The following is a 14,751-nucleotide window of genomic DNA, read 5'->3' as shown; positions in this document are numbered from 1 at the left end:
ATAGGAATGTCAAGTTTAGGTGCTCTAGGTTCACTTAGAGATAGGATCATATCTGTTTTCCACTTTTGATAAGATTTGAAAAGATGATCACTTCGTGGAGGAAGAGATTGGAATTGTTTGGGCCAAAAGTAATCAATAGGAACACTAGAGGTTCTTTCAGCTGGTTTAAAGAGACTATGATTGACAGTAACAACTTCACCATTATGGGGAAATTTCAAACACTTATGAATAGGAGAAGCAATAGCTTTCATGGAAGATAGCCAAGGATAGCCAAGCTTCACACGAAATTGTTCGGAAGAAGGAATAATAGCAAAGTTCACATCAAGGGATTTGTTATGGACCTCAATAGGCAATGTAATAGAACCAATTGCAGGAGAAGAAAATGCATCAAATAGTTTCACAATCACATCTGTTTTGTCATAGATCACTTGATTCAATTGCAAAGTAAAAAGAAATTCTTCAGTAATAACATTAACCATGCATGAAGGATCAATAAGCACTCCACGGCAAGGTGTATTTTTGACCTTTGCAACTATGTATAAAGGACCATCAGGTGCCCTAATGGTTTCGCTAGAATCAAATGTGATGGAAGGTTCTTTAGGGTTTTCTTGCTGCTCTACAAAGTTAATCACATTCGGAGTCATAGACACAAGACCATCAGATGAGAAAGAGGAATCATTAGCCTCAATCACATTAGAAGTATGAGAAGTATGAGAAGGTAATGGATCAGTAAAAATCTGAAGATTTTGGTTAGGAGGAGCTACAGATGTGTTGCCTTTATCATTCACTCCAGAAACAGAAATAGTATTATTATCAATCAAATCCTGAATTTTACCCTTTAAAGAAAAACATTTTTCAGTATCATGACCAGGCTGACGATGAAAATGACAAAAAGCTTTGTAATCAAAATAAGGTGAAGTAATCTTTGCAGGATCAATTTGTCTTATAGGAGGAAGAGTAAGCACATTTTGTCCCAATAACTTATTCATAATATCATGCAATGATTCATTCAAAGGAGTATACTTTCTTTCTTTCTTGAAAAATTTAGAAATAGGAGGCACACCTGATGCTGCATTCACATTGTTGTTGATGATGTTTTCATTGAATTTGATGGAATCTCTGTTCGGTTTAAACTTCCCAAATGGTTGTTGACTGCTATCACCCTTATCACTTGGAGCCATAGGATGTGATTGTTCCATTTGACTCACAGTCAGTTGATAATTGTGAAGAGTGGCGCACAACTGTTGGAAAGAAGTAAACTCAGAAAACAGAAGTTTGTCTCGAATATCTTTTTGTAAATTAGAAATAAAGATTCTTTGAATATCATTGTCAGGCACTGGAAAAGAAATTTGAGCATACAAATGCTTATATCTACCAATGAAATCAGTCACTTTTTCTTTAACACCTTGTTTACAATGCATTAAATCAATCAAAGTAACTTTAGGACTTATATTGTTTTGAAATTGTTGAATGAAAGCATTTGCAAGTTGTTTGAAAGAAGTAATAGAATAAGAAGGCAACGAGCAATACCATTGTAGGGCTTTGTCTCTTAATGTTCTAGTAAATAGTTTTGCAAGCAACCTTTGGTCATAAGCAAAATCAGTACATATTGTTTGAAAAGTCTTAACATGTGTTAGAGGATCTCCTTTACCATTATAAAGTTCCAAATGCGGGATTTCAACATGCTTAGGAGGAATAGCTCGAACAATGTCAAGAGAAAGTGGGCTCGCAACATCAAATGTGGGCACACTAAACTTTGATTGATTCATAGAGGCAATTTGTTGCTGTAAAGAAGAGACAGTTTGTGCAAGATTATTAATGGTAGCTTCAGTCGAAGAGTTCATATTAGGTGTGTTAGATTGAGATGGAGGTGTGATGTTATTGAAAGATGGTAAAGAGTAAGGTGGTGGGACCCTATGATAGTCAACCATAGGGGATGATTGGATAGGAGGAACACTACAAGGAGGAATGGAATGGTTAAATGAATTGCCCCCTTGCGTCATGTTTATTTGTGAAGATGTAATAGGAACACTTATTGAAGGAAGGAATGAAGAAGTCGGATTAAATGAAGGAATAGGGTTAATTGAAGAAGGAGGATTGCCCCCATGAATGGTAATCACAGGAGGAATGTCTTGTATAGAGGTAGCCATGATGTTTGATGTAAAGGTAGGTAAACTAGCAATAGAAGTGGTCAAAGGAATAGAATGATTGACTTGTGTAGGAGGTTGTGTATAACCTAAAGATTCAGCACAACTCTTCATAGGCATCACATTCAAATCCACAATGTGTGCGATACCACGTAAAACATCAATTCCATTCTTATCACTTTGAAGCATACGTTTTAGACCCTCAATTAAAGGAAGAGCTTGACTATCGGGATACTCATGAGACATCCATTGGTGAAAATCGTCAAATTGGTTATCCAATTTGGAAAGTTGTTCAACAGAAACTTCATGGGGAGCTTCTTCATCATTAGGAGGATTAGAGGAATTACCCATGTCCTCGTTAAAAAGGCTACTCAAATTAGGTTCCATCTCCTCGGTAGTTAAACCTCGAGAAGACTTAATTCTACGGCTTCGTCTAATGGGAATAGTGTAAGTAGGGCTTATTGTTGTAAAACTCATGCACTAGAGAAGGAGAGAAAATTTTGATTTTAGAGGTAGCAATTTTCAGTAAAACCAGCCAATCTTCCAGATTTAAGCTGTTAAATGCAATCACAATAGTCTCCCAAAATTTCAGAAAAAATGTTCGGGACCGTGGCGCTCGGAGTGCAACATGGTCCTTGCAACTTTTTTCGAAATTTGCAGGGATGAAAGGTATGATGATTTTAGAGCTAATCTGAAAAAATTGAGGGATTTTACGATCTGTAGATAGGCCAAATTAAAGTTGCAAATTCAAAATTGAACCGTATCAAGATTGTCGAAAAATGCAAAATTTGAATTTTGAAAAAGAGAGGGAAACTGAAATTTTGAATTTTATGATTTTAGAGGGAATGTCAAGAGCAATGCAAATTTTGAAATTTGAAAATTGACTCAATTTCACGCAAAATTCAATTTTGAAAGCGGAAATCAAAGTTATTGTAATTAGGCACTTAATTTCAAAAGTCACAAAATGCAAATATTTGAATAAAGCACTGAAATTTCGAATGAATGCAAATACAATTTTCAGATTTAGGACAGTAAGAACACAATTTTGACACAAAATTTCAGTTTCGATAATTTTTGAATGATTAGGAGCCTTAGACCAAGCAATCACAAGACCAACTTTGACTGTAATTTTGAAAGTGTTATAATTGATAAAATCAGCCAAAATTCTGGATTTTAGCAGGAAAATACAGCAAGATCTTGCTCCCGAAATTTTGGAAAAAATGTCAGGGACGATGGCGCTCGGAGTGCAACACGGTCCTCGCAACTTTTTTCCAAATTTTCAGGGATGAAAGATATTGTGATTTTATTGCGGAATCCAAAGTTACAGCTGATTTGGAGATGTTTTGATCGGTCAAATTATCGGACAAAGGTTGAATCAAGAGGGTTTCAAAAATTAGGGTTTTGACTTTTAACCACTTAATTTTTAGAATTAAAGCACAAATATGAATTGATAATTTGTAATAGAAGGACAGATCTGAAACAAGCATTAACATTTAGACATTTCGCAAGTTTAATTACTAAAAAGAAATTTTAGGGTTTTAATGCAATCACCTCTAAAACTTTGCAAAAGATCAAACATGGAAATGTAATCAATTTTTTCAGATCTAAGCATGAAAAATCAGAAAGGATGTTCACGTCGGGTTCACCAAAATGTAAAGCGGAAAATCGCGGTCGAACCCTAGTTGGTCTCCCCTCTTCTAACTCCAAGGAGAGAGAAGGGAGGTTCGCTAGGATTCGATGGGTTTTCACTTAGGGGGAAGACTTTACATTCAAAAGAGGGGTTGAAACTCATAAGATTCAATCCCACACGATGTAAGATTGGATGCTAAATGAATTTCAAGGGTTTGGAAAGCAAAGCTACCCTCTTTTGTAAAGAATGTTGATTAAGGAAATTAAGCTAAGGATGCATAGAAAGTCATAAAGATTCACTTATAAACTGAGTTCGGGTTATAGGATGAAGCTGCGGACCTGGAATTAGCAGTAAAATGTCGATACGGCGTTGTCCTGCAAATTTGAGCAAAAGTTGTCAGGACGATGGCGCCCGGCGCCACGGTCCTCCGAAAAATCCGCGAAACGAAGGGGGATCTGTTCGTCTCTGCACAAGGATTCCAGATCTTCAATTTCAGCTGCGTACCTGCAACCTACACACAGAAAAGCGAAGACGATTGGGGGGTTAGGGATTAGGGGTTTGCCTTTAGGTCAAACCCTGGTTTTGGAATTAACCAAGAAATGAGCAAGAGCTGTAAATGTAAATGACTGTAAAATAAGTACTAATACCTTGTTCTAAGGATGTTTGTATCCTTATGTGCGAAGGTTTAGATGTTGTATGTTGTATGTTGTATATTGTATGTTGTAGCATGTAGTATGTGATCTCCTCTTCAATGGTTGAATCCTTGTCTTGAATGCAACACTTAGCCTTGAATGGAGACTTGGAATGCTTGAATGCTTGAATGCTTGAGTGCTTGAGTATAGTTTCCACGCTTTGTACACATATCCTCCTCCTATGCCAAATGAGAGAGAAAATGTAGCTTATATACTTGTCAATTAGGGCTGATAAACTGATTTTCCCGACCTTAGGCCGACCAAGGAAGTATATTTCCAAATTGCAATCAAAAAGACCCGATATCACTTAGGAAACCGGGTCCAAAATAGGACCCAGGGACCAGGGCGCTGGGCGCCCTGGTCCTGAGGGACCAGGGCACTGGGTGCTCTGGTCCCACCTCTCGGGACATCAGGGTGCAAGGAGGTTCAGGCCAGGGTGCTTGAAAAATGCAGTTTTCAGTGTCGTGAGCAAGTTTTGGGGTCTCCATTCAGGTTGCGTGTTGCGTCGCCATCATGAAGACCGAAATGCAGTCGAAATTGCAAGTGTCGCAATTTTAGGACGCTACATATATTATAAAATATAATTATATATTATAAAATATAATTATATATTATAAAATATAATTATATATTATATAATATATAATATAATATAATAATATATTATATAATACGTATTATATAATCTATTATTATATTACATATATTATATTATATTTTATAATATAATATAATATGTATTGTATTATATTATATAATATATGATTATATTATATATTATTATATTATATAATTATATAATATATTATATAATATGTAATTTATAATATATTTTTTAATTTAAAATTACAAATAAAAATCGGATATCCGATTTGCATAGGTAATTACCATGCTGAGGTGTACTAACACCGAGGCCAAGTAAAAAGTCAACATGGATTTTTCACATTTTTAGGTGAGTGAAGAAGGATATTTTTTTCACATCACCACTTTTTGTCCCCCCATGATCTTGCACTAACCCAAGTAGGAGGATTACAATAGTGAATTATTTCAGGGAGTGGACAAGTATCCAAGCCATTCAGACCCTCCCAACCTTCACACTTCAACTTTTCACCAATGATACTAATTTATCTAGTAAGGAATTCATTGAAGAAGCAATGAATATCAAGTGTACCTCAGAGCATGCAAATAACAGATCGAGAGGTAAAATTCAAGTGTCTTTTATTTCAACACAGGCTAGGCAGCCTAGAGGAGGATTGCATCAATACTAGGATTCACTATTTTGTGGAGCCATCAAAAGTAAACTATGGATGGAAGTGCAAGAGAAGTGCCCCAAGAAATTAGAATATTGGAAGGGCAAATGGTTGACATTAGCTAGGAGTATAACAATGACTAAGTCTATTTTATCTGCACTATACTAATTTATATGATTTAAACCATGGAACTTACCAAGAAAATGGAGAAAAATCAGTAAAACTCTTAAACATTCTATTGGATAGTGCCAATGACGCTCATATGAATCTATTGCTTGCTTGGGATATTGCTAAGAAATTGAAGAAGGGAGTCAGAGTAGTATAAGAGATATCGAGACTTGGAACAAGGCACTAGTGGCAAAATTGATCTAGTGGATGTATCGAGAATTGGAGGAATTGTTGAGTAAAGTGTTGCAAGGAAAAAATTTGGACAATAATCATCTAGAGCATATCCTGACTATTCTTAATTCCCTTATGAATCAGCAATATGGAACCATATCATTATTATTGCTAGTCCCCCAATAAATCAACAATATGGAACCATATGATGAAAAACATATATGTTATCATAGACCATTTGTCGTGGAGAGTTAGATACAAAAAGTTCATAGATTTTTGGATGTAATCATGGAGCAACCATGAGAGATTGATCAATTGTCCGAGTATGGAGGAAATTAGGGAGAAGTTGGCCCCTCTGTGCACAAATATTTTGTCATTAAGGAATGACACGATGTCCAAATTACCTAGTGGAAGAGTTTCGAATGTTTGGATGAGAATACTAGAGCAGTTCTTTAAACAAAACTAAACAAAAGACAGTTGGTCATAACAAATGGTCAGGATGAAATTTTGTGGTGTGTTGCTAAGTCTGGTGAATATTCAACTAAATAGGGATATGAGGTATTATGGAGGGACTAGGAGAAGGGTGAATAGCGAACAAACTTTTATTGGCACCCAAGCATATTGTCGAAGGTAAGAGCCTTTGCTTGGATGGTAGCGCAAGGTAGGGTCTTGATTGGTGAATGATTGATCAAAATGAGGTTTGTAGGTCCATTGAAATGTCCGATGTGTTGCAAACAAGAAGAAACTATTGATCAGTTGTTTGTACAATGTGTTGTGGCTCAACAGTGCTGGGAATATTACATACAAAAGATGAATTTTACTAGAGTCCTCTGCAAGCATCGTTAAACCCGATCTTTACCTCATGGCCGACATTGAAAAAAGGGTTAGTTTGGGTAGAACTATGGTATGTGATCCTCGCTACTATGCTTAGGACAATATGGAAAGAATGGAATAGTAAGATTTCCAAGGATAAAGAATAGAGTTTAGAAACTATGATGATCAAATTGGAGATAGTATTTTGTGAGCACTTGAACACATATGTTGGGTCGAAATGAAATATAATGCTCTCCTCTTGGGGTGAGATCACGGTGATGATATGGGCACACCTTATTCCCCCTAAGGTTGAAACAATAAAGTTTGATATGGCAAGATTGAATTCATGGTAGAGCCCCCTATCCTAAGGCCATATGAATTTAAAAATCGATGGTGCCTCATGAGAAAATCTTGGCCTCTCAAGTGTGAGCTCTATTGTCCAGAATGACTCTGGGAAACTGATTTTGGGACAACGATCTATAAAGATGCCAATAGGAACTAATAATGATGCAACCAGAAGACTGAATTTCTTAAAGAAATGGACGAATATGGAAGAGAATGTGAGCCCATAATGGATAAAAGTATTTATGTGACAAGAAATCCTTGATGAGCAAATTCAAGTTGATGGACCAAATCTGGTGATCTCCTTGTATGATGAAGTGATGGAGGAAGCTGTTTGAGGTTAGGGAGCAAATATGTAGGTCTAAGTCATAAATGTTAGATAGTTTCTCTCTAATAAAAAATACTTCAAGATGGTAATTATAGAAATGGTGTAGATATTTTTGGTTTTTGTTCTAAAAATGATGACAAATGGTCAAATTATACAATATATATAGAAGTCTTAAATTTTTTATTTGAAGGTATAGGGCTTCAACCTCTAAATGTTAGCACAACTTTATCTACAGTTATTCTCTTCGTGATTTATAGATAATTGCCAATGCATGCTCCTCCTTACGTTAAGCCTGAGACTTATTGCAAACTTGTGACTACATGATAATTGCCATTGATGCTCCTCCTTTCGTGAAGCCTGAGACTACATGATAATTGTATGCTGTATGCGCTCTATGCATAAGCTAATTAAAGCAGACAACAATTTATCTTTATATCTTTGCAATATTCACTGTTATTTCTATAGTTACTTGTTGTATTTATATTCATGTAATAATTGTAATTCCAATACAAGAGACATTTAATTTCTATTCTTTCAGCTCTTTTTTTCTCTTTTGTGGAATATTATCTGCATATTGTGCTTTTCTTATTTTCTAGCTAGATCTTGTGTAGATTTGCACTTTGTTTGCAGGTTTGCAAAATTTAACATGGTATCAGAGCCTAGGAGCTAGAAGAAAAGAGTTGAACATTTATTTTTTGTAGGTATTAAAATTTTGAGTTGTTTTAGAATGGAATTCTCATTGCTTTGGGGGTATCTATTAATTTTTTTGTATTAAAAATGAACTAAAAAAAAGTTCCGAAAGGGGGTAGTCTAGTCTAAAATGGGAATTAGATATCATCCATCTGTCATTTTTTTGGAAGAAGGAAATTACAAGTCCCAACGTGATGGAATCCTAAAGCTTTGTTGCTGGAATTATCTTTTGCCTCATTTTTATGCACTTATTCCCAAACCAAGTACTTGTTGGCATAAATCTATATGAGAAAGTATAAATGATCATGTCTTCAGATTGCTTGGTTTAACTATTGGGGGCTATACATCATGGACTTTATCAAACATTGAGTGTCATCGCACCCTTTATGGGAAATGTATGGAGTTCCTAATAAACCTTAATTTCGAGATGAAGAAATGCTTCCCTCCCTTGATAATGATAATGATCCTATGTATGATGATGGCATTGAAGAGAAAATTACTTATTAGAAGAGTCTTGATTGCCTTTATTATACAAAGACATCTCCCCCTACTTCTCCTCTTTCAACAACTCTAGTATTGACAGCTATTCAGTCACCTCCAACTACCAGTTTGATAGAGATCTTGGCTTCTCTGAACATTACTTCAGATTCTCTTCAGAAGGTTCATTATTGTCCTCTTAATGAGCGAGATATCATCCTATCAGACATTTATCTTTTGTTTGTTGAATCTCTCTCTGATCATGATGACAACATTGAGGATACATATCTTCTCTCTGATGGTAGCTCACATCAAGCCTCTCCATGCTACTATCTTGACACATTCTGATTCACATCCGAACAAATCTCACATTTCAATGGTCACTATTTTGGAATCTTGTATGGCAAAGTCATAGTTCAGCATCCGATTGGAGAAACATGAATATTTTTCAGAATCATTCATCTTGATTCCTTCATACATTTCACTTGATTGGGAATTCAAGAGTTTGATAGATTGAGGTTTCTATCTTCCAAAAGGAAGAGACGTCACTTGTTGCAAAGGAACCTACTACAGCACTCGCTATACTACATTTTGTATTGACATTCTTTCTCTTCTTTGGAGAGGCACAAATAAGCACTTTCTACAAAATCTTCTTGGTTGAAGAATGTTGTAGCATATTAAGTGTCATGAAGAGTTAACATTTATTTTGACGGGGGGTTTGTTCACACTGGGTTTTCCCTCTTTCCTCTTTTATTTCCTTTTCATTAGGCTTGTCTCTTAGTTAGACTTAAATGGGGGTGTTAGCGCAACTTTATCTGCAGTTCTTCTCTCCGTGATTTACGGATAACTGTCGATGCATGCTCCTCCTTACGTTAAGCTTGAGACTTATTGAAAACTTGTGACTGCATGATAATTGCATGTTGTAACTAAAGTAGACAACAGTTTATCTTTATATCTCTGCAATATCCACCGGTATTTCTATGGATACTTGTTGTATTTATATTCATGCAATTATTGTAATTCTAATACAATAGAGATTTGATTTTCATTCCTTCAGCTCTGTTTTTCTCTTCTCTACAATATTATCTGGAAGTTTTGCTTTTCTTATTTTCTAGCTAGTTCTTATTTTCTAGCTATCAGAGTACAGATCTACATAAGATCTAGCTAGAAAATAAGAAAAGCAAAACTTGCAGATAATATTATAAAGAAGAGAAAAACAGAGCTGAAAGAATAATATTGTAAAGAGAAATCCTAAGTCGAATCATGCAATTGACCAGATCGAGGATGAGATCGAGATATTTCCGAGGATACACACTCGGCTACAGAAGGTGAGTGGATGCGAGTAGAGCTTTGTGGAGGAGCACCTGAAAGCAGTTTTCATCATAGCTGGAGATGTCGAGGAATGTCAGTGGGAGTCAGTTTGAAATTGTAAACTTTCATTGATATTAATGGAAAGTAGCTACCTCTAGGTAGCAATTTTTTTTTTTAAATAATAGAAATCACACTGAAACAATTTTTAAAAATAAATAAATTGATTGATCAACCACTTACATACAATTTTCATATAAGGATATTTTGAATCAAGAAATGATGTTGAAAAAATTACACAATTAAATTTAGAAGCAGCTAAACAGACAGCTATGGATTGTTGAAATCTGATAAAATCTTAATTTCACATTTTTTCAATTCATTGGATTAAAAAAAAATCATACAATTGTATCCAAAATAGCTAAATGATACAGTTATGAATTGTAAAAGTCTGATAAAATTAACAGAAAATAATCTTAATCTCACTTATTTAATGAAATTAACAGAAAATAATCTTAATCTCACTTATTTAATTTTGACGGTTGAAGAAACAGATTTTAAACGCACCAGTTTCAACTTTTGAAATATAATAAATTTCACCAAATTAAGCCCAAATATCCACGAACGAAAAAGAAAAGAAATTCTAAAAAGATTATTCAAGATTTAATAGAACACGGTGTACTATTGCTTTGTCGTCTATTTGTCATACTTTGTGTCAAGCTCTATCCATTCTACGCTAATACATACCTCGTCCACAAGATACGTATACTACTACGTTGATGGCGATTTGTAATGGGCATCTTGGAGATCTTTAAACAAAGTTAATGGCGTGGTGATGTCTATGTCATATTTGGTGTAAAGCTCTATCCATTCTACGCAAATGCGTATCTTGTCCGCCAGAGGTAAGCCTTTAACAACATTAAGCACTGCCTTATCAACCATACCACGCATCTCAACTCTCTCGAGACACAAATCTCTCATAATTGGTAACCAAATTGTGAGGAAAGAATTTCGAGAAGCTCTTGAAATTATAATCTTTCCGTCTCCGATGGCGTTCATAAACCAGATTATAGTGTCCAACACTCTCAAACATTTTCTGACAGACAATAGGTATCTCTCAGACACTAGTAGCCCCTTCACATACACTGCAAATTCTACATCTTCTACTAAAGCGATGCATGCAGCTTTGAGTATGTCTCCGTCAAAACCTTCGATAAATTTGGAGAGCGAGCTTATAGCTGACAAATCTTGAGAATGGATGGATGATTTGAACCCTAGCAAAATCTCACGCCTACATAATTCCACAACATCCCGAGGTGTATTTCCCTCCAACATGCCCCCTATATATTCCTCTGCAATTTTTTCCATTCTGACGTCCTTTCTAACTTGAAGATGAGAGACCATGTGTTTGATAATTCTTTCCACATATATTAAATGGTTCGCGTCCTCTTTCTCGAGCCTTGCAGCTAGATCTGGTAAAGGTTTCAATCCCAGACAAGAGATCACATCTCCAATTTGGGTTTCTTGCGCAGCACTCCAATGAACTCCTTGCAAATATTGCATGCATTTGTTGATGAGGTCATTAGCCAACAAGTCAGAAGCAATTGTCAGAATAGCCAGGCATTCCTCAACATTGGAGAAATACACATGGTCGCAATACATGAGTTCGAGGCATTTTAAATACTCATCAAAGCTATGAATAGTAGTTACGCTTAGTTCAGTTGATTTACCCGATGACCAGCGCTCGGACATCATGGCTTCAAGAAACTCTGATCTTTTCAGAATCGCAGAATGTAGATAAATTGGATTTCTTTCGTATTTTTCGTCACTTGGGCCCGTCAACCACAATTTGACATCTGCAGAGTTTAGAGCTCCGAATCGAAGCTGAGCTTCTTCCATTGTACAAAGGCAGGAATCCCGACGAAGGTCTTCTGTGTAAATCGCGAGTTCCCGTTTCTTGGATCCCTCTTTTTGTGGTATGTGTGTTGGAGTTAAAGTGTAGGGAATTTATATTAGCTAGTGTGTCACTGAGTTGAAATCGAAGGAGTTTCAAGTAGGTCGAGGTCGGCTTTGGACATTAAGCCTCTAACAGATTTTTGTTTAATTCGATAAAGCTCTCTCCCTTGCGATTCATTTTTATTGATTTGTGTGTCTTCGGAACCCCATTTTGTTGTTTATATACAAATCTATCCAAAGATAATTGAAAACGTTTTATTAAAGAGTTTATTTCTTCATATATGTTATCAAAATTATACATTGAAATCTATTCGGATAATGTCACATTCACTCACGGTGGGTCACTTTTGACATTGACTATGGTACGGGAAGAAAAAATAAAAAAAAATTAGGTCATTTGGTGAAAATGAAATATATTTAATGAAATATAAAAAATACAAAAGAGAATAAATTATATTGTAAGGTAGTATTATAGAGCTTTTTATCTATTGTGATAATGTCAAATTTGTTCATGGGAGGTCGCTTTCTCATTGAGCATTGTGTGGGAAGAATAAATAAAAATAGGTAAGGTCATTTAGAGAAAAAGAAGGGGATGACGAGGGGAACATAGTGTAGGCATGGACACCTTGCTACATGATATGGACATCAATCTTCTTATAAATCAAGTTGACAAGGGTGGACATCCATCAAAGCATAAAGGCTATAGAAATTTTATTAGAAAAAAGGAAGTGATGCTTTAAGGTTTATGCAAAGAGTGCAAGAAGGAGAAGGGATTAGCATGGTGAATGAAGAAGGAGACACAAAATGGATGGTAAGGAATGTCTACAAATTGGTTGCATGCTATTGATGAGAAATATAAAATCTTTGCAAAGGAAAATAGTTGTCTAAGAGATGAAATATCAAAGCTAAAAGAAGAAAATAATTTGTTAGATCAATTACTTGAAGCATAACTAAAGGAAAATTTGCTCCCATGGTATAAGCCTACACCACATGATCTCTTATGTGATACAAATCTATTAATCATCTAATAAATCTTTTGATAAATGTGATATAGCTAGAGATAAAGAGTGTAATGCTCAAGATAACAATGTTTTTTAATCTACAAATCTTGCTAGTTGAAATGATAATAACAAAGTATACTTTGCAAAAAAAATGTTTTTAAGATTATGAAATGAATGGGCTATAATTAAAAGGCTTTGGGTAAGTATGGACAAGGAATTAGAGAACCCATTAAAACTAAAAATAGTTTGAAAGAATGAAGGCCTTAGATATGTTAGAAGTAAATAAAATAAAAATGATGTTATAATTAATATAGTTTGTTGCCCAATTCTTGGTCAATATACTTGAAGCTTTTTTGTCATTACTTGATTCCTTGTTGGGTTACCTTTTCTTTTCTCCCTCTCTTTCCTCTTTCACTCACTGAATAGTCTTTTCCAAAGTCTCGAGTCTTTTTTTTTCCTTTTGACAAAAGGTTCCTTAGAAAATTCCTCTTTTGACAAACTCTTAGCTTCAATAACCTCTCATTTCCTAACAATGTTTGATTTTCCACTATATTAGTTGAGCATTTTTAAATTTATTTCCTTAATTCCCTTCTTTTGGTGATATTATCCCTTTAGTAACTCTTTTCTTCACCAAAGGAGCTCTTATTTGAACATCATAAATACAAGTCTTGGCTCTCATACTTAGTTACTTACCAAAAGGTAAGTGTCAGTTCAAAGGTTCATTTGAAATTTTAAGTTACTAAAAATTTAAATTTACAAATCTAAAATTTATCAATCACAAAAATTGCAAAATAAGTGACTAAGGCTCAATCAATTACTCAAGTGGTTCAAGAAGTCCCTTCTTTGTCGAAAGGGATTTCTCATGGGAGACGAACCCTTGGCAATAAAGGAGAGAAGAGGAAGTCATATTTTCAAGAGGCTCACAAAATGGAGAGTTATTGAAGAAGATGTTTGTTGATAATATTTGTCATTAATCATTTACAATTTCTTGTATTTATTGAACTCATCTATTAAACCAATATAAATATCACGTTTCGTATTATCTAGCACACATATAATTTTATATTGTTGTATTAAGTTATAATTTTCTATAAAGAAACAAAGCACATGCATACTACTCATTATAATCATTGTATATGGTGAAAATAGAATGATAAAATCTATTTTAAAACTCACAAAGGTCCAACCACATAAAACCCTAGTTCTACAATTAACATCCACCCGACACCAATAAAGAACCCAAAACATGGAAATCAACAAAATACAGAAAGATTATGCCATTCACATGCTTGGTAGGGTTTGTTCTCGATTGATCTTTCTTGATATGATTTCTCCTAGATGCCTTTGTTAGGGTTGTGAAAGGATGAAGGAACCCTCTTATATAAAGAACACCTTAGAAATGGAGGGCTAGGATTAAGCGGTCAAAGAATAAATGGTCAACTAGGATTAGAGGGTAGGTAGGGAAAAAATATTAGAGAGGTGGTTATAGGAAAATTAAGATATGAATGATAAGTGCCATGAGGGAAGAATCTAATGAATTAATTAAATAAATAAAAATTTATATAATTAATGGAAGAAGTGGGAACAGTTAAATAAATAATTTTTTTATTTAATTTAGAGAAATGATAATCTAAATAAATAAAATATATATTTAAATAAGGGAAAGATAGAAATGGCTTACTGAATTAATTAAATATATAAATACTTATTTAAGTAATAGAATGCTTAGGATAAAATAATTAAATAAAAGATATATATTTATTCAATTAAGATAGGAC

The 14,751-nt window shown here is 34.6% G+C and overlaps 1 protein-coding gene across 1 annotated transcript; it reads right to left on the bottom strand.

The window, feature by feature from the left end:
- Positions 1–10,787: 10,787 nt before the first annotated feature.
- LOC131037670 (uncharacterized) lies at positions 10,788–11,915 on the bottom strand. The gene has a single exon (XM_057969852.2). The coding sequence runs from the start codon at positions 11,913–11,915 to the stop codon at positions 10,788–10,790; it is 1,128 nt and encodes a 375-aa protein (XP_057825835.2).
- Positions 11,916–14,751: the final 2,836 nt, after the last annotated feature.

Source organism: Cryptomeria japonica, chromosome 10, assembly GCF_030272615.1.
Source record: "Cryptomeria japonica chromosome 10, Sugi_1.0, whole genome shotgun sequence".
Taxonomy (NCBI): domain Eukaryota; kingdom Viridiplantae; phylum Streptophyta; class Pinopsida; order Cupressales; family Cupressaceae; genus Cryptomeria; species Cryptomeria japonica.
This window is presented reverse-complemented; position numbering and strand designations above follow the sequence as displayed.

Coding starts and splice junctions, on each gene's coding strand:
- LOC131037670 (XM_057969852.2), bottom strand. CDS start 11,915: ATGGAAGAAGCTCAGCTTCGATTCGGAGCTCTAAACTCTGCAGATGTC.